Source organism: Procambarus clarkii, chromosome 87 (genome assembly GCF_040958095.1).
Source record: "Procambarus clarkii isolate CNS0578487 chromosome 87, FALCON_Pclarkii_2.0, whole genome shotgun sequence".
Classification (NCBI taxonomy): domain Eukaryota; kingdom Metazoa; phylum Arthropoda; class Malacostraca; order Decapoda; family Cambaridae; genus Procambarus; species Procambarus clarkii.
The window spans coordinates 1,199,514-1,227,017 of NC_091236.1; the positions used below are offsets into that span (position 1 = coordinate 1,199,514).

General features: G+C 47.8%; 1 protein-coding gene across 1 annotated transcript in view; it reads right to left on the reverse strand.

Moving 5' to 3' along the window:
* Positions 1-875: 875 nt before the first annotated feature.
* The window catches only part of LOC123746941 (carbohydrate sulfotransferase 11), a 118,656-nt gene continuing 92,027 nt past the window's right edge, over positions 876-27,504 (reverse strand). Inside the window, exons 5-6 of the mRNA XM_069317265.1 lie at positions 18,074-18,211; positions 876-2,027 (exon numbers count right to left, since the gene is read on the reverse strand). Coding sequence (XP_069173366.1) covers positions 1,503-2,027; positions 18,074-18,211 — 663 coding nt within the window. The 3' untranslated portion in view covers positions 876-1,502. The remainder of the gene's footprint in view (positions 2,028-18,073; positions 18,212-27,504) is intronic.

Genomic DNA, 27,504 nt, shown 5'->3' on the forward strand with positions numbered 1-27,504 from the left:
TTGGGTGGGTGTGGAGCAAGACTAGTAACTGTGTGACTCATCATAGATGTAAAGTGCCTTGTATAGTGACTTGTGAGCCTCTTGTTGAATCACTTGTTATATTAAAAGACTATCGATGTGTAAATGTATTTGTGTAAATGATTGTATATATATGTACATGTATATATACCATTAATAACTGTGTAACTAGCTTCAAAACATTGTTACTTGCTTTGCTAAACGAAATATGGATTCATTTCCTGAACTGATTATGTGGCTCTGTAACCCTTTCCACCACCGCCCACGGGATGGGTATGGGGTGCATAATAAAGAAAGAAATTGAATTGAGTTTGTGGACTAGAATGAACAAAAATGCTCCCCCTTTAATAAACAAAATAATTAGTAATAAAAAATACTAAATAAAACTATTTCTTCCGAAATAAAAAACGAACCGTTTCTGGAGGCGACCAGAGCGGGAGGGAGGAGAAGGACCGTTGCACTAAGAAGACGCCATCAAGGTTGACGTCCAGTGAGACACACGCTGCACAGTGCTACAAATTTTCGAGATATCTTTGAGCCATTTTCCACAGCGACCTCACCAAATTATTGGGAAGTACCTTGTTTCCGGTTCTGCTACTTTATAATTATTATCTGGCCATATTATATTATGTAATGTTGAGCCGGTTATGAGGGAGGACAAACCACCCGGAACAGGTAAGTGTCCATCATTAATTTAATACTTCTCATTGTCATATCTGTTGCTTTGCATTGTTTATGATGTAACATTCCGGCAGGTGAAATTGTGACTGCATGAGCCATTTGCAGCAACTTAGCTGGTTTATCACACTATACGCGACACCATAACCACATGTCCAGGAGGAAACCAAATTTACATGATTCAGACGTGTTTATTGCTTGTTAAACAGGCTGCATTCTACAAAGACAGCTCAGCATGTCAATATTCATATTATTAACCAATCTTTTAATCGTAGAATAACTAGTAGTAAAATTTTGTATCAATCAATTAGTTTTGATTTAGTAGAACATAAAAATACCCCCCTAAGTTTGTGAAGGAGGTTACTAGTGGGCTAAAATTTAAACTACACAGTCCATTCTCTAAAAAAATATTTAATATCAAATTAAATATAACTTATATAATAAATAAATATATAATAATAATTAAAATAAATAATTAAAATCCCGCTAGTAAGTTTTCCCTACACCAGGTACCCAATCACTGCTGGGTGAACAGAGGCTTCACTTAAGGATTGGCGCCTAATCAAGCCTCTCTGGCTAGGCCAACAAACCCAGCACTCGCGAAGTGCCAGGCGAGTGCTTTACCACTGAGTCACGGGGGATTGTATAGACTCATTAACACATACATATTAACTGACAGAACATTATTTGTTGCTCAATGCTCGAAATATTTGTCTTAAAATCTCAATTTCTATTACAATATTTATTTCTGTGCTGTGCACAGTATCAACACTTCTTTATTATTGCCTAAAGTTAGTCAGTAAAAATTATAGTTTGTCTCGATATTGAAACATTTCAAAGTCCATTTCGTATACCTTGCGGAGACCTTGACGCTGGTGGTGGGAGAGGCTGGCCATGTAGGCCTGCAGGAGCTCAGAGGTCCTGCTGGGGGCGTAGGCTGGGAAATGCAGGGTCTCCGGAGCTCCAATTAATCGCAAAAAGTGCTCAGAATCCTTGACCAACGTTTCGTATTTGCCAATGACATCGTAATGTATGTCGCACGGGAAGCACAACTGCTGGTATGGTCTCCAGTGCTCATCAAAGCTTGTTTTAGGGAGACTCAAGATGTAACTGACGAACTCTGAGAAGGTGACTCCTGTATCAGGCTTCGGACTCCTTGAGTCACTCACATTCTGCCGGAAGGTTCTAATAACAGGTGCGTAATTTTTAATATAGAACTCTTCTCCTTTGTCCTCAAACTTGTCGCGGTATGCGGAGAGAAGGCGTTGGTAGGGATCCCTCACCACCAGCAGCTTGGTGTAGGTGTTAAGCTTCTTCAGAAGCACTCTGGTCTGAAAATTAGTTTTTTGAATATTTTAGTGATGTAGCAATGCTTATAGACTATTTTGGATGTCAGATAAATGAGACAAATTTGAATAATACCATTTGTTGACAGCAGGATTTTTTATGTTGGTAATATATATTGGTATGAGATCCAACACAAGTGAAAGTTAAGAAGAGGGTCATTTTCTATTGACAACTTCAGATCTCTTAAAAATTAGTGCAATAAAAGATTTTGGAAATCTGAATATATGCAGATTAAAACTGAGTTTGTTTTTATAAATACATGAAAGGGATCACGTTGAAGAGATGTTCAGAAGAGCATTGACCAACTTACCCGAAAATACTTAAAAATGGATTTAGTGTTATACCCACATGGTCTAAGTGTACACAAGTGTACATTTAATGTACACTTATTGACAGACTTGAGGAACACAAAGGAAGTGTAAAGTCTGCAGAGACAAACAATGCTCTCTTCTGTCATGTTTGTGATTCTTATCATCCTTGATGATCCTCTAAAATAATCTTTCCTGCCTCTACTCTTCACAGAAGCCGTCTTGTTGAATCTGCTCTGATACACAACATACCCAACATGAACCTTAGTCCTGGCTTTGTTGCTGTTGACTCTTCCCTTTCACAGTACATACTCACATGCTACAACCTTCCTAACAAACGCGACCTGACTTAAGCCTACCACCTATTAATTTTTCTTACACTACTCTCATTCTAAATTTATCCCATTCTTCCTTCATCCCATTCGTATATTTTATCCTATTCTTACCTTTCACCTTACTCTTACCTTCTTATTGGAATTACCTTCATCTCTTACCTGCTCACCCCACACCTCTCTTGCTGGCAAGCTGTGTTCCCACACAGTTGCTGGGAAGCTGTGTCCCCACACAGTTGCTGGCAAGCTGTGTTCCCACACAGTTGCTGGCAAGCTGTGTCCCCACACAGTTGCTGGCAAGCTGTGTCCCCACACAGTTGCTGGCAAGCTGTGTCCCCACACAGTTGCTGGCAAGCTGTGTCCCCACACAGTTGCTGGCAAGCTGTGTCCCCACACAGTTGCTGGCAAGCTGTGTCCCCACACAGTTGCTGGCAAGCTGTGTCCCCACACAGTTGCTGGCAAGCTGTGTCCCCACACAGTTGCTGGTAAGCTGTGTCCCCACACAGTTGCTGGCAAGCTGTGTCCCCACACAGTTGCTGGCAAGCTGTGTTCCCACACAGTTGCTGGCAAGCTGTGTTCCCACACAGTTGCTGGCAAGCTGTGTCCCCACACAGTTGCTGGCAAGCTGTGTTCCCACACAGTTGCTGGCAAGCTGTGTCCCCACACAGTTGCTGGCAAGCTGTGTTCCCACACAGTTGCTGGCAAGCTGTGTCCCCACACAGTTGCTGGCAAGCTGTGTCCCCACACAGTTGCTGGCAAGCTGTGTCCCCACACAGTTGCTGGCAAGCTGTGTTCCCACACAGTTGCTGGCAAGCTGTGTCCCCACACAGTTGCTGGTAAGCTGTGTTCCCACACAGTTGCTGGCAAGCTGTGTCCCCACACAGTTGCTGGCAAGCTGTGTCCCCACACAGTTGCTGGCAAGCTGTGTCCCCACACAGTTGCTGGCAAACCACTCTACACTCCAGGTTCTCCTGACAATCTGAGCCATTACCAGAGAACACAACATACAAAGTGACAGTGCGACTACTCGGAGTCTACAAGGGCTCTGAGCGTGAAACTGCAGCAGCCATTGACAAGGCGAAATCAGTGAGATCAGTTAATGTCTATATGCATGGTAACGAGGCCACAGTAATAGTGGCAACAAAAGCAGACCTACAGAAGATCCTGGATCCGGATCGCTGGGTTCCACTACTGGAGGCGAACCTCTCACCGATTCCTCCCAGAAAAATCACTGCAGGGAAAACGATATTTGTGAACAGGCTGAACCGCTGGTTAGTGGGTAAGGCACCCGACACATAGGGCGGCAAGTGAACGAACAAAAAACCCTACCCGGAAAACGACGACAGCTCTACTCGTCAAGAGTAACGGCGCCACTCGACCCACGATGAAGATGACCTTCGAAACAGCAGAACAGGCTCAGGAAGCAGTGAAGAACGGGTTCAAGCGCTATGGAATCACCTCCTCCCCAAACCAGATCGCCATGGAGAAAGTCTACAACGTGAGACAGGTGCTACAAGTGCTTCAACTATGAGCACTTCTCCAACAAGTGCCCAGAACAAACGGTTAAGTGCAGCTCATGCTCCAGCACTCACAACTACAAGGACTGTACCGCCACCATCAAGAAATGCACGAACTGTGGTAAACAGCACGCTGCCACCTCTTACCTTTGCACAAAAAGAAAGGAGGAACTGAAGAAAATTAACGCCGCCAACCACCCAGAGGCAAGTCGCAGCAACCTTAGACCGTGGAACTGACCAGTTCCCGAACCTCCCTTCTATAAGATACATGCAGACTACGACCATACCAGCCCTACCAAACAGTGGCTCCTCCCAACAGATCACCCAGCTTTCACACTGGGGACCTAAAGACCAACCAGCACCCTCACAGTCCCTTGCATCACGTACAGGTATTATCCCTGGTCTTATTCGACTAGCGGAGAGGCTGGATGAACCAGATAATCAACGATTTGTCAAGAAACTCAACGCGCTGTACCTAGCCAACGGCCTGGACCCCATCATCGCCCCAGGCGCAAGTCTCACTGCCTCCACTACTACTCCGGAGACTATCACTAGGACGACCACGCAGTCGATCTCAACACAGACTCCAGAACCACCCTAGACCCGGGCAGCACAAACAGAGGTATGTCCCTCTCCAGTTTTCAACGCTCCTACCATCACCATCTCAGCAGACGCGCTGGCAGACGTCCTGTCAAGAAATACTAACAGCACCACCAACGCTCCTAAAATAGCTTCTACCACTAATCCACGACACCTGAGCCTACCTCAGGTGTTGTGTCGTCTTTCGTGCGAGACGAAAGACGAAATCATCAACTACGGATGTTACGGACTCCTCAGACAAGGAAATCTTAGTAGGAGCACAAATACGACAACTACTCGGTACAAGACCACCTCATGCAGGCCACCTCACCAAACTCCAACGACAACACGGCTCAGCCAAAGTCTCAGCAAAAGAAAAACGGAAGACCAAGAGGTCTACACTAACCCAACCAGCTCCATAACTGTTACAGCCAGCCCTCCGAGACTGTAATCAATACAATACAATACAATACAATACAATACAATTTTATTTAGGTAAGGTACATACATACAATAAATATTTACAAGGATTGTTTAACTTATAGGTATAGCTAGTACATACAATGCCTAAAGCCACTGTTACGCAAAGCGTTTCGGGCATGATAAACTTAAATGACAAGCTTAATACTAATTGAGCATAATGAGTAGAATGAAAACAAGAAATGAAAACATAGATGAAAAAGCAGCACAAATACAATTATGTCGACAAACAGCGCTCTTTAAAGAAAAAAACAGACATTGGTTGACAATAGAAGGGTAAGGTAGGTTACAGGGAATTTATTAGGTATAGCTTCGCTTTTAACTTAAACTGGTTGAGAGAGGTACAGTCTTTAACATGGTTGGGAAGGTCATTCCACATTCTGGGCCCCTTGATTTGTAGAGCATTTTTAGTTTGATTAAGTCGTACTCTAGGAATATCAAAACTGTATTTATTTCTGGTGTGGTGCTCATGGGTTCTGATACAACCTTCTATGAAGCTTTTGAGATCAGGATTGGCATTATAGTTTAGCGTTTTATATATGTATAATACACATGAGAGAATGTGCAGTGACTTAATGTCTAACATATTCAGAGATTTAAGTAGGGGTACCGAGTGATGTCTGGGGCCAGAATTGGATATTGTCCTAATAGCAGCTTTGTGTTGAGTAATTAGAGGACGTAAGTGATTTTGGGTAGTAGAGCCCCAAGCACAAATACCATAGTTGAGATATGGATAGATAAGGGAGTAATAGAGAGTCACCAGGGCAGGGCGTGGTACATAATATCTGATCTTAGAAAGAATGCCCACAGTTTTTGAAACTTTTTTTGATATGTTTAGAATGTGTCCCTGGAAATTAAGCTTGTGGTCAATGAGAATGCCAAGGAATTTGCCATCTAATTTGTTAAAAATTTGGGTATTGTTTATTTTGAGATTTATTTGATTAGAGGATTTATTGCCAAACAGAATATAAAAGGTTTTGTCAATGTTAAGGGTGAGTGTGTTGGCAGTTAGCCACAGATGGACTTTCCACCATAAAGACCCCCATCCAGCGCAACCTGTCCTCTTAAAAAGAACGTGGCTTTTGGCCGTTTTCCTGTATGGCTGAATATGGACGTAATTTGAAAATGAAAAAAAAAAATTATTATATATTTGGGATTTTTTTTTTTCAACAACAGTAAATTGATTGATAAAGATTAAGCCACCCAAAAGGTGGCACGGGCATGAATAGCCCGTAAGTGGTGGCCCTTTTGAGCCATTACCAGTATCAAGAGCTGATACTGGAGATCTGTGGAGGCGCGACTGCACCCTGCGTGACGGGAGATGTCTCCCGTGAGCAACAGTAAGTTATGGGTCCTCTAATAGGTTAGGTGGACAGGAAATTCTCATAAAGTTTCAAAATGGTATGAAAAACGTTAATGGAAAAAATCCTTTTCTAAGCTGGCCGAGTAAGCCGGACGACTCAAACAGAAAACGGAACAGTACGTCACTTTTGTGAGTCGATTTCATTTCAAATTACTTCCAAATTTGGCCATAGCGCGCATACCAGACAAAAGTGACGTTATTTTTAAGAGGACGGGTTGTCCAGCGCCAGATCTCCAGTATCAATAATTGATACAGATAATGGCTGCGAAGAGTCTCCTCTTAGGGTCTCACCATAGCCCATGCTACTTGGAACTTTCTGTTCTGAGAAGCTGAATCTAAAATAACAACAACATTTTACCTGTTCCCCACCTCAGTCTTTCCATATTTAAAGTCCATTCTCTCACACCCCAGCTGTCTCCCTTACACCCCAGCTGTCTCCCTTACACCCCAGCTGTCTCTCTTACACCCCAGCTGTCTCTCTTACACCCCAGCTGTCTCTCTTACACCCCAGCTGTCTCTCTCACACCCCAGCTGTCTCTCACACACACCCCAGCTGTCTCTCTTACACCCCAGCTGTCTCTCTTACAACCCAGCTGTCTCTCTTACAACCCAGCTGTCTCTCTTACACCCGAGCTGTCTCTCTTACACCCCAGCTGTCTCCTGCACACCCCAGCTGTCTCTCACATACCCCAGCTGTCTCTCACACACGCCAGCTATGTTTCTCACACTCCAGTTATCACTCTCACACCCTAGCTATCTCTCTCACACACCCCAGCTGTCTCTCACACACCCCAGCTGCCTCTCACACCCTAGCTATCTCTCTCACACACCCCAGCTGTCTCTCACACACCCCAGCTGCCTCTCACACCCCCCCAGCTGTCTCTCACACACCCCAGCTGTCTCTCACACACCTTATCTGTCTCTCACACACCCCAGCTGTCTCTTACACACACCCCAGCTGCCTCTCACACACACACCCCAGCTGTCTTTCACACACCCCAAGCTGTCTCTCACATACCCCAGCTGTCTCTCAAACACACCTCAGCTGTCTCTCACACACCCCAGCTGTCCCTCACACACACCCCAGCTGTCTCTCACATACCCCAGCTGTCTCTCACACACCCCAGCTGTCTCTCACACACCCCAGTTGTCTCTCACATATCCCAGCTGTCTCTCACATATCCCAACTGTCTCTCACATATCCCAACTGTCTCTCACACACCCCAGCTGTCTCTCACATATCCCAGCTGTCTATCACATATCCCAGCTGTCTCTCACACACCCCAGCTGTCTCTCACACACCCCAGCTATCTCTCACACACCCCAGCTGTCTCTCACACACCCCAGCTGCCTCTCACACACACCCCAGCTGTCTCTCACACACCCCAGCTATCTCTCACACATCCCAGCTGTCTCTCACACACTCCAGCTGCCTCTCACACACACCCCAGCTGTCTCTCACACACCCCAGCTGTCTCTCACATACCCCAGCTGTCTCTCACACACCCCAGCTGTCTCTCACACACCCCAGCTGTCTCTCACACACCCCAGCTGTCTCTCACACACCCCAGTTGTCTCTCACATACAACAGCTGTCTCTCACACACCCCAGCTGTCTCTCACACACCCCAGATGTCTCTCACATACTCCAGCTGTCTCTCACACACCCCAGCTGTCTCTCACACACCCCAGCTGTCTCTCACATACCCCAGCTGTCACTGACATACCCCAGCTGTCTCTCACACACCCCAGCTGTCTCTCACACACCCCAGCGTTCTCTCACACACCCCAACTGTCTCTCACAAAACACCTGTCTCTCATAAACCAGCTGTCTCTCTTACACCCCAGCTGTCTCTCACGCACCCAGTTGTCTCTCACACACCCCAGATGTCTCTCAAACACCCCAGCTATCTCTTTCCCACCCCAGCAGTCTCTCACATCTCCCCGCTTTCTCTCACACACCCCAGCTCTCTCTCTCACACCCCAGCTGTCTCTCTCAAACCCCAGATATCTCTCACTCATCCCAGCTCTCTCTCTCACACACCAGCTCTCTCTCCCTCTCACATACCCCAGCTGTCTCTCACATACCTCAGCTGTCTCTCAAACACCCCAACTGTCTCCCACATACCCCAGCTGTCTCTCACACATCCCAGCTGTCTCTCACATACCCCAGCTGTCTCTCACACACCCCAGCTGTCTCTCACATATCCCAGCTGTCTCTCACAGACCCCAGCTGTCTCTCACATATCCCAGCTGTCTCTCACATATCCCAGCTGTCTCTCACATATCCCAGCTGTCTCTCACACACCCCAGCTGTCTCTCACACACCCCAGCTGTCTCTCACATATCCCAGCTGTCTCTCACACACCCCAGCTGTCTCTCACATATCCCAGCTGTCTCTCACACACCCCAGCTGTCTCTCACATATCCCAGCTGTCTCTCACATATCCCAGCTGTCTCTCACACACCCCAGCTGTCTCTCACACACCCCAGCTATCTCTCACACACCCCAGCTGTCTCTCACACACACCCCAGCTGTCTCTCACACACCCCAAGCTGTCTCTCACCCACCCCAGCTGCCTCTCACACACACCCCAGCTGTCTCTCACACACCCAAGCTGTCTCTCACATACCCCAGCTGTCTCTCACACACACCTCAGCTGTCTCTCACACACACCAGCAGTCTCTCACACACACCCCAGCTGTCTCTCACATACTCCAGCTGTCTCTCACACACCCCAGCTGTCTCTCACACACACCAGCTGTCTCTCACATACCCCAGCTGTCTCTCACACACCCCAGCTGCCTCTCACACACCCCAGCTGTCTCTCACACACCCCAGCTGTCTCTCACACACCCCAGCTGTCTCTCACATACCCCAGCTGTCTCTCACACACCCCAGCTGTCTCTCACACACCCCAGCTGTCTCTCACACACCCCAGCTGTCTCTCACACACCCCAGCTGTCTCTCACACACACTAGCTGTCTCTCACACACACCAGCTGTCTCTCACATACCCCAGCTGTCTCTCACACACCCCAGCTGTCTCTCACACACCCCAGCTGTCTCTCACACACCCCAGCTCTCTCTCACACACCCCAGCTGCCTCTCACACACCCCAGCTCTCTCTCACTCACCCCAGCTGTCTCTCACACACCCCAGCTGTCTCTCACACACCCCAGCTGTCTCACACACCCCAGCTGTCTCTCACATACCCCAGCTGTCTCTCACATACCCCAGCTGTCTCTCACATACACCAGCTGTCTCTCACACACCCCAGCTGTCTCTCACACACCCCAGCTGTCTCTCACACACCCCAGCTGTCTCTCACGCACCCAGCTGTCTCTCACACACCCCAGCTGTCTCTCACACACCCCAGCTGTCTCCCACACACCCCAGCTGTCTCTCACACACCCCAGCTATCTCTTTCCCACCCCAGCAGTCTCTCACATCTCCCCGCTTTCTCTCACACACCCCAGCTGTCTCTCACACACCCCAGCTGTCTCTCACACACCCCAGCTGTCTCTCACGCACCCAGCTGTCTCTCACACCCCCCAGCTGTCTCTCACACACCCCAGCTGTCTCTCACACACCCCAGCTGTCTCTCACACACCCCAGCTATCTCTTTCCCACCCCAGCAGTCTCTCACATCTCCCCGCTTTCTCTCACTCACCCCAGCTCTCTCTCTCACACACCAGCTCTCTCTCCCTCTCACATACCCCAGCTGTCTCTCACATACCTCAGCTGTCTCTCACACACCCCAACTGTCTCTCACATACCTCAGCTGTCTCTCACATACCCCAGCTGTCTCTCACATACCTCAGCTGTATCTCACACACCCCAGCTGTCTCTCGCATACCTCAGCTGTCTCTCACATACCCCAGCTGTCTCTCACATACCTCAGCTGTCTCTCACACACCCCAGCTGTCTCTCACATACCCCAGCTCTCTCTCTCTCACACCCCAGCTGTCTCTCACATACCTCAGCTGTCTCTCACACACCCCAGCTGTCTCTCACATACCCCAGCTCTCTCACACCCCAGCTGTCTCTCTCAAACCCCAGTTATCTCTCACTCACCCCAGCTCTCTCTCTCACACACCAGCTCTCTCTCTCTCACACCCCAGCTGTCTCTCTCTCATACCCCAGCTGTCTCTCTCACACCTCCAGCTGTCTCTCTCACATCTAAGTTGTCTCTCACATACCCTAGCTGTCTCTTACACTCAAGCTGTCGCTCACACCTCAGCTGTCTCTCACACACCCCAGCTGTCTCTCACGCACCTCAGCTCCCTCTCTCACACTCCAGCTGTGTCTCACAGGGAGAGATACCAGAGGGCCAGAAATGAGTACCTCAGAGTGAGGAGGGAAGCAGAGAGACAGTAGGAAACTGATATCGCGAGGAAAGCCAAGACCCGACCAAAGCTACTCCACAGCCACATCAGGAAGAAAACAGCAGTGAAGGAAGAAGTGATGAAACTGAGAAAAGCGGAGAACAGATACACAGCGAATGAGAAGGAGGTGTGTGAAGAACTCAACAAGAGGCTCCAGGAGGTCTTCACAATAGAACAAAGAGAAGCCCCTGCACTAAATGAGGAGGCAGACCAAGCAACCTTGGAGGAATTTATCGTCACCAGTGATGAAGTCAAAATAAATCTGTTAGAGCTGAATGTGACAAAGGCTATTGGGGCTGACAGAATCTCACCATGGATACTAAAGGAAGGTGCAGAAGCTCTAAGTGTGCCACTCTTTATGGTGTATAACAGGTCTCTGGAAACAGGAGACTTACCGGAAAGTTGGAAAACAGCTAACGTAGTCCCAATATACAAAAAGGGTGACAGGCAAGAGGCACTAAACTACTGGCCAGTTTCCCTAACTTGTATACCATGCAAGGTGATAGAGAAGATCGTGAGGAAAACGCTCGTAGAGCATTTGGCAGGAAATAGCTTTGTAACGCACCACCAACATGGGTTCAGAGATGGCAAATCGTGCCTCACAGGTTTAATAGAATTCTATGACCAGGCAACAAAAATTAGGCAAGAAAGAGAAGGGTGGGAAGACTGCATTTTCTTGGACTGCCAGAAAGCCTTTGACACAGTACCCCATAAAAGGCTCCAGTGGACAAGGGAGTATTTAAACAGCAGGAAACAACGAGTAACTGTGAGGGGGGGGGGGGGGGAGACATGAGAGTGGCGAGATGTCACTAGCGGAGTCCCACAGGGCTCAGTACTTGGACTCATCCTGTTTTTAATATATGTAAACGATCTTCCGGAGGGTATAGACTCATTCCTCTCAATGTTTGCAGATGATGAAAAAATTAAGAGAAGAATCAAGACAGATGAAGATAGACAGAGACTACAGGATGACCTGGACAAACTGGAGGAATGGTCTAGAAAATGGCTGCGAAAGTACCACTCAGGAAAGTGTAAAGTAATGAAATTAGGCGAAGGGAGCAGAAGGCTGAACACAAGGTACCATCTGGGAGGTGAAATCCTTCATGAGTCAAAGAGAGAGAAAGATCTGGGGGTTGATATTACACCGAACCTGTCCCCCAGAGGCCCACATCAAAAGGATATAATCAGCGGCATATGCTAGGTTGGCCAACATAAGAACTGCATTTAGAAACTTGTGTAATGAATAGTTCAGGACCCTGAATACCACTTATGTAAGATCAATCCTGGAGTATGCAGCTCCAGCCTGGAGTCCATACCTAGTTAAACACAAGACAAAGTTAGAGAAGATTCAGCGGTATGCCAACAGACTCGTCCCGGAACTGAGAGGTATGAGCTACGAGGAAAGGCTAAAGAAGCTGAACCTCACGTCCCTGGAAAACAGAGGAGAAGGGGACACATGATAACTACCTACAAAATTCTCAGGTGAATTGACAGTGTGGACAAAGACAAACTCTTCAGCACGGATGGAACACGAACAAGGGGACACAGGTGGAAACTTAGTACCCAGATGAGCCACAGAGACATTGGAAAGAATTTGTTCAATGTTAGAGTAGTTAATTAATAAATGGAATGCATGCACTCGGAAGTGATGTGGTGGCGGCTGACTCCATACAAAGTTTCAAATATAGGTATGATAGAGCCCAGTAGGCTCAGGACTCTGTACACCAGATGATTGACAATTGAGAGGCGGGACCAAACATACAAAGCTCAACCCCCGCAAGCACAACTCGGTGAGTACAACTAGGTGAGTACACCCCCCCAGCTATCTCTCACACCCCAGCTGTCTCTTGCACACCCCAGCTGTCTCTTGCACACCCCAGCTGTCTTTCACACACACCCCAGCTGTCTCTTGCACACCCCAGCTGTCTTTCACACACACCCCAGCTGTCTCTTGCACACCCCAGCTGTCTTTCACACACACCCCAGCTGTCTCTTGCACACCCCAGCTGTCTCTCACACACACCCCAGCTGTCTCTTGCACACCCCAGCTGTCTCTCACACACACCCCAGCTGTCTCTTGCACACCCCAGCTGTCTCTCACACACACCCCAGCTGTCTCTTGCACACCCCAGCTGTCTCTCACACACACCCCAGCTGTCTCTTGCACACCCCAGCTGTCTTTCACACACACCCCAGCTGTCTCTTGCACACCCCAGCTGTCTCTCACACACACCCCAGCTGTCTCTCACACACACCCCAGCTGTCTCTTGCACACCCCAGCTGTCTCTCACACACACCCCAGCTGTCTCTTGCACACCCCAGCTGTCTCTCACACACACCCCAGCTGTCTCTCTCACACACCCCAGCTGCCTCATGCACACCCCAGCTGTCTCTCACACACACCCCAGCTGTCTCTCACACACATCACAGCTGTCTCTCACACCCACCCCAGCTGTCTCTCACACACACCCCAGCTGTCTCTCACACACACCACAGCTGTCTCTCACACCCTAGCGATCTCTCCCACACCCCAGCTGTCTCTCACACACCCCAGCTGTCTCACTCACACACCCAAGCTGTCTCACACACCCCAGCTGACTCTCTCACACCCCTGCTGTCTCTCACACACCCCAGCTGTCTCTCTCACACCCCAGCTGTCTCTCTCACACCCCAGCTGTCTCTTTCACACCACAGCTGTCTCTCACACACCCCAACTGTCTCTCTCTCACACTCCAGCTGTCTCTCTCACACCCCAGCTGTCTCTCTCTCACACTCCAGCTGTCTCTCTCACATCCCAGCTGTCTCTCTCACACCCCAGCTGTCTCTCTCTCACACTCCAGCTGTCTCTCTCACACCCCAGCTGTCTCTCTCTCACATCCCAGCTGTCTCTCTCACACCCCAGCTGTCTCTCACACCCCAGCTGTCTCTCTCACACCCCAGCTGTCTCTCACACCCCAGCTGTCTCACACACCCCAGCTGTCTCACTCACACACCCCAGCTGTCTCACTCACACACCCCAGCTGTCTCACACACACCCCAGCTGTCTCTCACACACCCTAGTTGTCTCTCTCACACCCCAGCTGTCTTTCACACACCCCAGCTGTCTCTCTCACACCCCAACTGTCTCTCTCTCACACTCCAGCTGTCTCTCTCACACCCCAGCTGACTCTCTCACACCCCTGCTGTCTCTCACACACCCCAGCTGTCTCTCACACACCCCAGCTGTCTCACTCACACACCCAAGCTGTCTCACACACCCCAGCTGACTCTCTCACACCCCTGCTATCTCTCACACACCCCAGCTGTCTCTCTCACACCCCAGCTGTCTCTCTCACACCCCAGCTGTCTCTTTCACACCCCAGCTGTCTCTCACACCCCAGCTGTCTCATGCACACCCCAGCTGTCTCTCACACACACCACAGCTGTCTCTCTCACCCCAGCTGTCATTCACACCCCAGCTGCCTCATGCACACCCCAGCTGTCTCTCACACCCCAGCTGTCTCTCACACACACCACAGCTGCCTCATGCACACCCTAGCTGTCTCTCACACCCCAGCTGTCTCTCACACACACCCCAGCTGTCTCTCTCACACACACCCCAGCTGTCTCTCACACCCTAGCTGTCTCTCACACACACCCCAGCTGTCTCTCACACCCCAGCTGTCTCTCACGCTCTAGCTGTCTCTCTCACACCCCAGCTGTCTCTTTCACAGACCCTAGCGATCTCTCTCACACCCCAGCTGTCTCTCTCACACCCCAGCTGTCTCTCACACACCCTAGCGATCTCTCTCACACCCCAGCTGTCTCTCTCACACCCCAGCTGTCTCTCACTCCCCAACTATCTCTCACACCCTAGCTGTCTCTCAAACACCCCAGCGGTCTCTCACACCCCAGCTGTCTCTCACTCTCCAACTATCTGTCACACCCCAGCTGTCTCTCTCACACCCCAGCTGTCTCTCTAACACCCCAGCAGTCTCTCTCACACCCTAGCGATCTCTCTCACACCCCAGCTGTCTCTCACTCCCCAACTATCTCTCACACCCCAGCTGTCTCTCACACACCCCAGCTGTCTCACTCACACACCCAAGCTGTCTCACACACCCCAGCTGACTCTCTCACACCCCTGCTGTCTCTCACACACCCCAGCTGTCTCTCTCACACCCCAGCTGTCTCTCTCACACCCCAGCTGTCTCTTTCACACCCTAGCTGTCTCTTTCACACCCTAGCTGTCTCTCACACACCCCAGCTGTCTCTCTCTCACACTCCAGCTGTCTCTCTCACACCCCAGCTGTCTCTCTCTCACACTCCTGCTGTCTCTCTCACACCCCAGCTGTATCTCTCACACCCCAACTGTCTCTCTGTCACACTCCAGCTGTCTCTCTCACACCCCAGCTGTCTCTCACACCCCAGTTGTCTCTCACACCCCAGCTGTCTCTCTCACACCCCAGCTGTCTCTCACATACCCCAGCTGTCTCACACACCCCAGCTGTCTCACTCACACACCCCAGCTGTCTCACTCACACACCCCAGCTGTCTCTCACACACCCCAGCTGTCTCTCACACACCCCAGCTGTCTCTTTCACACACCCCAGCTGTCTCTTTCACACACCCCAGCTGTCTCTCTCTCACACCCCAGCTGTCTCACTCACACACCCCAGCTGTCTCACTCACACACCCCAGCTGTCTCACTCACACACCCCAGCTGTCTCTCTCACACACCCCAGCTGTCTCTCTCACACACCCCAGCTGTCTCTCTCACACCCTAGTTGTCTCTCTCACACCCCAGCTGTCTTTCACACACCCCAGCTGTCTCACACACCCCAGCTGACTCTCTCACACCCCTGCTGTCTCTCACACACCCCAGCTGTCTCTGTCATACCTCAGCTGTCTCTCTCACACCCTAGTTGTCTCTCTCACACCCCAGCTGTCTTTCACACACGCCAGCTGTCTCACACACCCCAGCTGACTCTCTCACACCCCTGCTGTCTCTCACACACCCCAGCTGTCTCTCTCACACCCCAGCTGTCTCTCTCACACCCCAGCTGTCTCTTTCACACCCCAGCTGTCTATCACACACCCCAGCTGTCTCTCTCTCACACTCCAGCTGTCTCTCTCACACCCCAGCTGTCTCTCTCACACCCCAGCTGTCTCTCTCTCACACTCCAGCTGTCTCTCTCACACCCCAGCTGTCTCTCACACCCCAGCTGTCTCTCTCACACCCCAGCTGTCTCTCACACACCCCAGCTGTCTCTCACACACCCCAGCTGTCTCACTCACACACCCCAGCTGTCTCACTCACACACCCCAGCTGTCTCTCACACACCCCAGCTGTCTCTTTCACACACCCCAGGTGTCTCTCTCTCACACCCCAGCTGTCTCACACACCCCAGCTGTCTCACTCATACACCCCAGCTGTCTCTCTCACACACCCCAGCTGTCTCTGTCATACCTCAGCTGTCTCTCTCACACCCTAGTTGTCTCTCTCACACCCCAGCTGTCTTTCACACACTCCAGCTGTCTCACACATCCCAGCTGTCTCACTCACACACCCCAGCTGTCTCTCACACCCCAGCTGTCTCTCACACCCCAGCTGTCTCTCACATACCCCAACTGTCTCACACACCCCAGCTGTCTCTCACACACCCCAGCTGTCTGCACACACCCCAGCTGTCTCTGTCACACCCCAGCTGTCTCTCTCACACCCCAGCTGTCTCTCTCACACACCCCAGCTGTCTCTCTCACACACCCCAGCTGTCTCTCTCACACCCCAGCTGTCTCTCTCACACCCCAGCTGTCTCTCTCACACACCAGCTGTCTCTCTCACACCCCAGCTGTCTCTCTCACACCCCAGCTGTCTCTGTCACACCCCAGCTCTCTCTCTCACGCACCCCAGCTGTCTCTCTCACACACCCCAGCTGTCTCTCTCACACCCCAGCTGTCTCTCTCACACCCCAGCTGTCTCTCTCACACACCCCAGCTGTCTCTCTCACACGCCCCAGCTGTCTCTCTCACACACCCCAGCTGTCTCTCTCACACCCCAGCTGTCTCTCTCACACCCCAGCTGTCTCTCTCACACCTCAGATATCTCTCTCATACCTCAGCTGTCTCTCACACCCCAGCTGTCTCTCTCACACCCCAGCTGTCTCTCTCTCACACCCCAGCTGTCTCTCACACACCCCAGCTGTCTCTCACACACCCCAGCTGTCTCACACACCCCAGCTGTCTCACTCACACACCCCAGCTGTCTCGCACACACCCCAGCTGTCTCTCACACACCCCAGCTGTCTCTCACACACCCCAGCTGTCTCTCACACACCCCAGCTGTCTCTCTCACACCCCAGCTGTCTCTCACACACACCACAGCGGTCTGTCACACCCCAGCTGTCTCTCACACACCCCAGCTGTCTCTCTCACACTTCAGCTGTCTCTCTAACACCCAGCTGTCTCCCACACACCCCAGCTGTCTTTCACACACCCCAGCTGTCTCTCACACACCCCAGCTGTTTCTCTCACACCCCAGCTGTCTCTCTCACACCTCAGCTGTCTCTCTCACACCCCAGCTGTCTCTCTCACACACCCCAGCGGTCTCTCTCACACCCCAGATATCTCTCACACCCCAGCTGTCTCTCTCAAACACACCTTTAACACGCACATAGTAAATTCAACTTTTCTGTACAATTTCATAATTTTCCTTGTACCATACATAACCTTATGTTGAAAATGTGTGTTAATAATACCATACTTTCATGCTATGAATGTTTCAGTCTACAGTGAATGCTAGTTATTCTGAGAGAGAAATCCCTCACATTATGTCATAATGAAAGTCTATTCCCACTTTATAATTTACATCTCCCATTACAGTAATTCTATAACCCTGAGTCATCTCAACTCTCACATTTGTTATGCTCTTCGTAACTCCTGTCACTGTACAGTGAATATATAATGACAATCACCATCTAAATACAGTCAAGCTTGAGTATTCCCTACAAAATTCTGCATGAAGCAAATGAATAACTTTGTAATTTCAAAATGATATAAGTACATAAAAGTAGTAATAATCTTACACTGTGGGGCTGCTTAATAAGCATCATCATCTCGTGATGCCTGTGCACTAATGTTTTCGGCATTTTCATTACGTGATCATTTTCCTTTTTGAGGCCTGTGAGGACCATCCACAGCCGCTTCCAGTTCGTACAAGCTACCTGGAATGAAAGTTCAGTTTTATTAATTTATTATTATTATATTTATTGTAATTATTTACCCTATACCCATCCTGTGAGCGGTAACGGAATGGGTTACAGAGGCACATAATAAATAAAACCCAAAAATCATTTACTAATGACCCAGCAAACATTTTCTCGTTTTCAAAACGTGATAAAAACCACATTTAATTGTTTTCGTTGAAAAACGACATTTTATTATTTTGGGCACGTTTTAAATTACGTTTCCTAAACGTGTTTTGAAAATTTGTAAATTCGAATATAACACATGAGGTCATAACGATTTAATAAACGTGTTATAAATATTATGATATAACGCTTTTGAGCAAAGGTTTTTAAAACGTTGATGCTAATTATTAATTATTGAAATTATTAGGTATAATTATCTTTATTGCATTTAGAAAGACAGAGATTGGCAGAAAGACAGAGGAGAGAAACATAGGGAGAAAGACAGGAGAGAAGAAATAAACAAGGAGAAAGAGTAGAGCAAGAGAGATGAGATGAAAGAGAGATGACAGAGAAAGGAGAGAGAGAGAGAGAGAGAGAGAGAGAGAGAGAGAGAGAGAGAGAGAGAGAGAGAGAGAGAGAGAGAGAGAGAGAGAGAGATATGGCTGGTGATGAAATACCATGGGAAGGCTGGAGAGACGAGATCCTCTGAGGTCTACAGCAGCCAGAGTGATACTGACTGCCACCACAACCTCCCCTACCAACCATTTGACACACTGAGTGTGTGTGATTTTTTTTTTCAATTTTTTCAGTGTCAGAGTAGTAGACAAATGGAATGCATTAGAAAGTGATGTTGTGGAGGCTGACTCAATAAACAGCTTCAAGTGTAGATATGATAGAGCCAAGTAGGCTCAGGAACCTGTACATCTGTTGATTGACGGTTGAGAGGCGGGACCAAAGAACCAGAGCTCAACCCCCGCAAGTACAACTAGGTGAGTACACACACACACACACACACACAGTGGAGCCGGTGGCCAAGCGAACAGAACGCTGGTCACGTGATCCTGTGGTCCTGGGTTCAATCCCGGGTGCTGGCGAGAAACGATGGGCAGAGTTTCTTTCACCCTTTGCCCCTGTTACCTAGCATTAAATAGGTTCCTGGGAGTTAGTCAGCTGTCACGGGCTGCTTCCTGGTGTGTGTGTGTGTGTACTCACCTGTATGTACTCACCTATATGTGCTTGCAGGATCGAGCATTGACTCTTGGATCCCGCCTTTCTAGCTATCGGTTGTTTACAGCAATGACTCCTGTCCCATTTCCCTATCATACCTAGTTTTAAAAATATGAATAGTATTTGCTTCCACAACCTGTTCCCCAAGTGCATTCCATTTTTCTACTACTCTCACGCTAAAAGAAAACTTCCTAACATCTCTGTGACTCATCTGAGTTTCCAGTTTCCACCCATGTCCCCTCGTTCTGTTATTATTACGTGTGAACATTTCATCTATTTCCACTTTGTCAATTCCCCTGAGTATTTTATATGTCCCTATCATATCTCCTCTCTCCCTTCTTTTCTCTAGTGTCGTAAGGTTCAGTTCCTTCAGCCGCTCTTCATATCCCATCCCTCGTAGCTCTGGGACAAGCCTCGTCGCAAACCTCTGAACCTTCTCCAGTTTCTTTATGTGTTTCTTCAGGTGGGGGCTCCATGATGGCGCGGCATACTCTAAGACGGGTCTCACGTAGGCAGTGTAAAGCGCCCTAAAAGCTTCCTCATTTAGGTTTCTGAATGAAGTTCTAATTTTCGCCAGTGTAGAGTACGCTGCTGTCGTTATCCTATTTATATGTGCCTCAGGAGTTAGATTAGGTGTCACATCCACTCCCAGGTCTCTTTCTCGAATCGTTACAGGTAGGCTGTTCCCCTTCATTGTGTACTGTCCCTTTGGTCTCCTGTCACCTGATCCCATTTCCATAACTTTACATTTACTGGTGTTAAACTCCAGTAGCCATTTCCCTGACCATCTCTGCAGCCTGTTTAAGTCCTCTTGGAGGATCCTACAATCCTCGTCTGTCACAACTCTTCTCATTAATTTTGCGTCATCTGCAAACATTGACATGTATGATTCCACTCCTGTAAACATATCATTTACGTAAATTAGAAAGAGGATTGGTCCCAGCACCGATCCTTGAGGTACTCCACTTGTTACTGTTCGCCAGTCCTACTTTTCGCCCCTTACCATTACCCTCTGGCTCCTTCCTGTTAGGTAGTTCTTCACCCATACTAGGGCCTTTCCGCTTACTCCTGCCTGCCTCTCAAGTTTGTATAGCAGTCTCATGTGCGGTACCGTATCAAAGGCCTTTTGGCAGTCAAGAAATATGCAGTCTGCCCAGCCTTCTCTGTCCTGCCTTATCCTTGTTACTTTATCATAGAATTCTAAAAGGTTTGTTAGGCATGATTTCCCTGTCCAGAACCCATGTTGGTGCTTGTTTACAAACCCAATGCTCTCCAGGTGCTCAACAAGTCTTAGCCTAATTATTCTTTCAAGTATTTTGCAGGGGATGCTTGTCAGTGATACGGGTCTGTAGTTAAGTGCCTCCTCCCTATCACCCTTTTTGAAAATCGGTACGACATTTGCCTCCTTCCAGCAACTGGGCAATTCTCCCGACATAAGTGACTCATTAAAGATCATTGCCAGAGGCACGCTGAGAGCCTGCGCTGCCTCTTTGAGTATCCACGGTGATACTTTGTCTGGTCCAACAGCTTTATTTGCATCCAGTGTTGTCAACTGTTTCATTACATCCTCTGCTGTCACCTCTATATCCGATAGTCTTTCATCTTGGGTAATCTCTTCTAACAATGGGAGCTGCTCAGGCTCGGTTGTGAACACTCCATGGAATTTTGCATTCAGTACCTCGCAGATTTCCTTGTCGCTTTCTGTATATGCCCCTTCTGTTTTCCTCAGTCTTGTCACTTGGTCATTTACCGACATCTTCCTTCTTATATGGCTATGTAGTAATTTTGGTTGCTTTTTCGCTTTGACTGCAATATCGTTCTCATAATTCCTTTCCGACACTCGTCTTATGTTAATGTAATCATTCCTAGCTCTGTTACATCTAATCCTGTTGTCCTCTGTCCTTTGTCTTCTGTACTTCCTCCACTCCCTCCTGCTTCTCACCTTTGCTTCCTGACACTGTCTATTAAACCATGGGTTATTATATTCCCTCCTGCTTTTTTCCTTTATTGTTGGAATAAATCTATCTTCAGCCTCCTTGCATTTCAATATGACTTGGTTCATCATACCTTGCACTGTTTTTCCTCTAAGTTCTTCCTCCCACTGCACTTCTCCCAGGTAGTCCCTTATCCTTCTGTAGTCCCCTTTTCTGTAATCAAGTCTCCTTTCCCGGACCTCTTGTCCTTTGGTCACAATTTTAAGCTCCATCATGTAGTCAAAGACTAGGACACAATGGTCACTAGCTCCTAGTGGTATTTCATGTTCCAACTGCTCGATGTCTTCTACATTCTGAGTGATAATGAGATCTAATAGGCTGGGCGTATCCCCTCCTCTTTCCCTAGTATCTTCTTTCACATGCTGTGTTAGGAAATTCCTGTCAATGACGTCTACCAGCTTCGCTCCCCAGGTCTCCTCCCCGCCATGGGGATTCCTCGTTTCCCAATTTATCTCTCCGTGATTTAGGTCCCCCATGACCAGCAGCTTCGCTCTCATTCTATGCGCTAAAGTTGCTGCCCTCTGCAGTTCATCCATACATGTCTTGTTGCTGTCCTCGTACTCCTGCCTGGGCCTTCTACTGTTTGGTGGGGGATTGTAGAGTATCAAGATTACAATCTTCTTCCCATCCACTGTCAGAGTTCCATGTATGAAGCTTGTGCTTTCATTGGTACCCGGATTTTCCAGCTCATCAAACTTCCATTTCCGCTTTATTAGTAGTGCCACTCCTCCTCCCTGTCTCTGTGTCCTTTCTTTTCTTATCACCTGGTACCCCTCTGGAAAGATTGCATCCGAGATCATGACATTTATTTTAGTTTCCACTATTGCCACTATGTCTGGGTCTGCCTCACTAACTCTTTCTTTTATCTCTTCTGCTTTATTGGCTACCCCATCAGCATTGGTGTACCAAACCTTGAGACTCTTCTTGGAAACTCGGGTGTCAGAGTTCCCCCTTTCACCAGGGGTCTGGGGGGAACTGGGGGGTGTCTGGGGGGCAAGTGGGGGCTGTGGGGGTGAGTGGGGGGGTGCTAGGGGGGTGCCTGGGAGTGCCTGGTAGGCGAATGGGGTCTGGGCATCTAGGGGGGTAGGAAGGGCATAATGGGTCTGAAAGTTAGGGGTCTGAATAGCATAGGGGGGTTGAGAAATAGAGTGAGACTGAGAGTCAGATAGAGGTTGAGAGGTTGGGGGGAAGAGGGATACTGAGGGCGGAGAGCTGAGATGAGAATGGAGCATGGGTGCTGGGAGTGGAAGAGAGGGTATATTAGTTAGGGGGGAATCGGGGGTAGGTGGGGGTTTTGGGGTAGAAGAGGGGAAGAGGGAGATGGGGGAAGGTGTTAGGGGGTCACAAGGTGAGGGGGTTAAATGTGGGCTGGAGGTGCATAGGAGGGGTGAGGGTTGGGTGGGGTTTGGGGGTCAGTGGAAGAGGGGTGCAGTGGAAGCTGGGATGGAGTAGATGGAATTGAAGTCAATGGGGTAGAAGGGGCAGGGGAGTGGGAAGGGGTATTTGGGGAGGGGGGATGGGAAGGTGGGTTTGGGGTGGGCATGGCTTGACCCACTGGGGTCGCTGACAAGTGTGATGTAGCAGGGGCAGGGGAATCGTTGTGGAGGTGCAAATGTGGAAGGGACAGGGGGGTTGTGGGAGGCTGAGGCAGGGGGGATGTATAGGAGGGCTGAGTTGGGGAGGATGCGACCTGGGAGGTGACCTGGGAGGTGCCCTGGGAGGTGACCTGGGATGTGACCTGGGAGGTGAGACTACCTGAGAGACTATTTCGGTGTCGTTGTTGCCATCTATTTTTGTGGGCTGTTTGCTCATCTTTCGTCATAAACCTCTCTATAAACACATTGTAATGGGTTTCACTTCCTCTGAGTAAATGCTTGCTCCTCATTATGTACTCCACTGCCTCCTCATTGGAGAATTGCACCAGAACAGGTCTATTCTTGGTACAATTGTAAGGTCCAACCCGTCGATTGATATCCACCTCGCGTTCTGCCATCTCTGCTCCAATACACCTCAATATCTCGTGCAATTCGTATTTTTCTGTTTCTATTCTCTCTTGTCTTGTTGGTGCCCTAGATTCGAATAATCCATGTATTATAATAGACCGTCTCCTCAGTAATTCATTGTCATGCTGGTAGCCTGTCCCCTGGGGATTCCCCATCCCAACCGCAGTCACTAACCCATCCCCCATTACTCCTCTATCCTTAGCCATGCTGCTAATCCTTCCTAATTCGTTTGTGATACGAGCACATTCCCTCTCCCAGTCCTCTCTTCCCTTCCTAATCTCTTCCAGAACATAGAGCATAAATTCTTGTTTCTGCCTCTCTACCGCATCCTGTATTTGCTGAAATACCTCACTTTTAATCCCCTGGATTAGATCCTCCAACCAATCACTCCTTCTCTCTACAAATTTCCCTATTAATTTGTCTATAAATCTGTCCTCCTCCTCATCCCTGCTGGTGATTGACCTTGAACCCCTTCTAGTCATTGCAGTAACAATCTAGCCAAAAAGGCGCTCCTCAATACCTTGCACAATCTGCCAACACAATAGGTGAGTGAATCTCCAATCGTCGTCCCACGTGGTGGTAGAAGGGTTGCTGCGAGGTGAGGTCACGCGGTCAGAGGTCGGTGATGTCTGCTGCTTCCACACTGCACAGTATTTCCTCACTATTTTGAATTACGCTAATTAAACTGTTTTTCTTCACTACCTTATGGCTCTGGTCAAAACCCAAGGTTTTTTCATTCACTTGTACATTCACTTATAGTCTTTTTCACTTCGAAGTTGCCTGATTACCCCTCCCACTCCACTAGTGACCCAGGAGCTCCCAACCCACGTCCACCCAACACGATGGTCACAAGACAAGTGTGTGTGTGTGTGTGTGTGTGTGTGTGTGTGTGTGTGTGTGTGTGTGTGTGTGTGTGTGTGTGTGTGTGTGTGTGTGTGTGTGGTGTTGAAAAAAAAAGTAGTAGTAGAAAACAGTTGACTGACAGTTGAGAGGCGGGCCGAAAGAGCAAAGCTCAACCCCCGCAAGCAGAACTAGGTGAACACACACACACACACACACACATATACACATACACACACACACACATATACACATACACACACACACACACGCATATACACATACACACACACACATACACACACACACACACACACACACACACACACACACACACACACACACACACACACACTCAGAGGGATTGACAGAGTGGACATAGACGAAATGTTCACACGGAATAGTAACAGAACGAGGGGACATGGATGGAAGCTTGAAACTCAGATGAGTCACAGAGATGTTAGGAAGTTTTCTTTTAGCGTGAGAGTAGTGGGGAAATGGGATGCACTTCAGGAACAGGTTATGGAAGCAAATACTATTCATAATTTTAAAACCAGGTATGATAGGGAAATGGGACAGGAGTCATTGCTGTAAACAACCGATGCTCGAAAGGCGGGATCCAAGAGTCAATGCTCGATCCTGCAGACACAACTAGGTGAGTACAACTAGGTGAGTACACACACACACACACACACACACACACACACACACACACACACACACACACACACCCACACACACACCCACACACACACCCACACACACATATACACACACACACACACTCCTTATTGACTAAAATTAATGAATGTTATACGTTAAAAAGACGTCTTTATGTTAATAGTTACAGTGCCACCTTTCTGAGACCAAATAAAAACGTCAAAAACGTTTTGTGTTTGCTGTGTGGAAGTTACAGTCTTGATAAGCTTGTGACGCGGTTTAATGTATATTTGTATTGCATCAACAATGGGTTCAAAAACTCCCACAACTACGGTCTCTAGGTTAGGCAGCTTATATAAGTGGTTGGCTTGTTTCATCATTAATTTGTACTGCACACTGCCCTCCGACCAGTGGACAGCGGTGGAAAGGTTACAGTTACCCACATTTATCAACTAGTTACCAAACTGCAGGTATCTGACTAAAATTTCTGGTGCTAGATAATTTTGAAGGAAATATTTACACATTACTTAACATTTCTTTCCAGCTTTGTCTCTAAACTTGCGTATCTCTTCACACTCCATCACACAGTGACGGAGGGTGTGGGAATAATTTTGTTGATACAGTTTATATTGGAATGTAAACAAAATTGAATTTTACATAATGTTTCATTTTCTGAAAATGTAATGTAAAACTGTATTAATGTCTGGTGACTGTGTGAAGTTTTAATATATTCGCTAACCCTAATACATCCCCTTAATATAACTAATATATCCACTGTTCCCATAGTCGGACAAGAAACCTGTCAGGATACTGAAGTTTGCCTTTGTTAACCTCAACATTTGCCTGACTCCAGGCTATTTATTTGCTACTTTATTTAAACATACCATAGATGATGGTGCAAATGATGCCTCTATGTAAACAGAGGCATCAGGTGTGAGGAAATTTACCCTCCCAGCAAACACTAAACAGTTTATTGTTTTTAACTGGTTGTATAAAGGTCACACTTTTATTTATATAAAGTAGTTTTACATTTTAATATACAAAAGTACAAATTTAAAACAAATGCTAGAAACACATATTTTTTTATTTTTATGCTAAATTTTGAAAAAATATGGTTTACTCTGCAATTATATTGCTTTCTCGGTAAACTGGAGGCTGCTATTGGGTATGTTTTGGCATAAGGGTCCCTGACCTGGTCTATTCTGGGAGCTGGTAGATGTAAATTAAATCTTAATATTTTAAATATTTAAAAATGTAATATAAATTTTAAATATTGTTAAAACTATTCATAAATGTTGCATTGCCGGTAATATTTTAAGGCAATATCAGGTGAACAATGGAGAGGAGACAGTTCTCGTGGGATAATGTTGTTAGTGGAGTACCTCAGGGCTCTGTCCTGGGACCTCTGTTGTTTATAATATATATAAATGATTTAGATTCAGGTTTGAGTAGCAACATTTGCAAATTTGCCGATGATACGAAAATCGGTAGGGAAATTAATTCGGAGGACTCACTATCACTTCAAGTTGATCTAGATAGGGTTTTGAAATGGTCAAAGGATTGGCAAATGCAGTTTAATGCTGATAAATGTAAAGTTCTGAGGCTAGGTAATGATGATAGAGTTACAAGATACGAGCTAGATGGTGTTGAGATTGCGAAGTCGGATTGCGAAAGGGATCAGGGAGTTATGATTAGTAAGAATTTAAAACAAAAGGATCAATGCATGAATGTTCGTAATAAGGCGAATAGGACACTGGGATTTATTAATCGAAGCATTAGTAGCAAGACACCTGGTGTGGTTCTTAAGCTATATCTTGCTCTGGTTAGGCCCCATTTAGATTATGCAGTTCAGTTTTGGTCGCCGTATTATAGAATGGATATAAATTCACTTGAACGTGTCCAGCGTAGGATGACTAAGTTAATTCCCCAAATTAGAAATCTTTCATATGAAGAAAGACTAACAAAGCTTAAGTTGCATTCACTGGAAAGGCGAAGAGTTAGGGGTGACATGATAAAGGTTTACAAGTGGATGAATGGACATAACAAAGGGGATATAAGAACATAAGAACAAAGGTAACTGCAGAAGGCCTATTGGCCCATACGAGGCAACTCCTATTTATAACCACCCAATCCCACTCATATACATGTCCAACCCATGCTTGAAACAATCGAGGGACACCACCTCCACCACGTTACACGGCAATTGGTTCCACAAATCAACAACCCTGTTACTGAACCAGTATTTACCAAAGTCTTTCCTAAATCTAAACTTATCCAATTTATACCCATTGTTTCGTGTTCTGTCTTGTGATGATATTTTTAATACCCTATTAATATCAGTCAGGTGCAGTCACAGTGAGAGGTTGTGTTAGCTGGAGCTCCGATTCTAATAACATTATTATTGCAATAATGGAAGGATTAGTAAAAAATTTGGTGAGTCTGGTTGGAGCTCTGAGAGCAGAGATGGATTCCCTGCGGGAGGAGGTACGACGGCTACGACTTCGGGAGGAAACGAAGGAGGAGGCCAGTGTTCTCGGGACCTCATTAAGAAGGACTGACGAGACCAGTATTAAGAAGTCCTCGTCTTGGCAAGTTGTGAAAG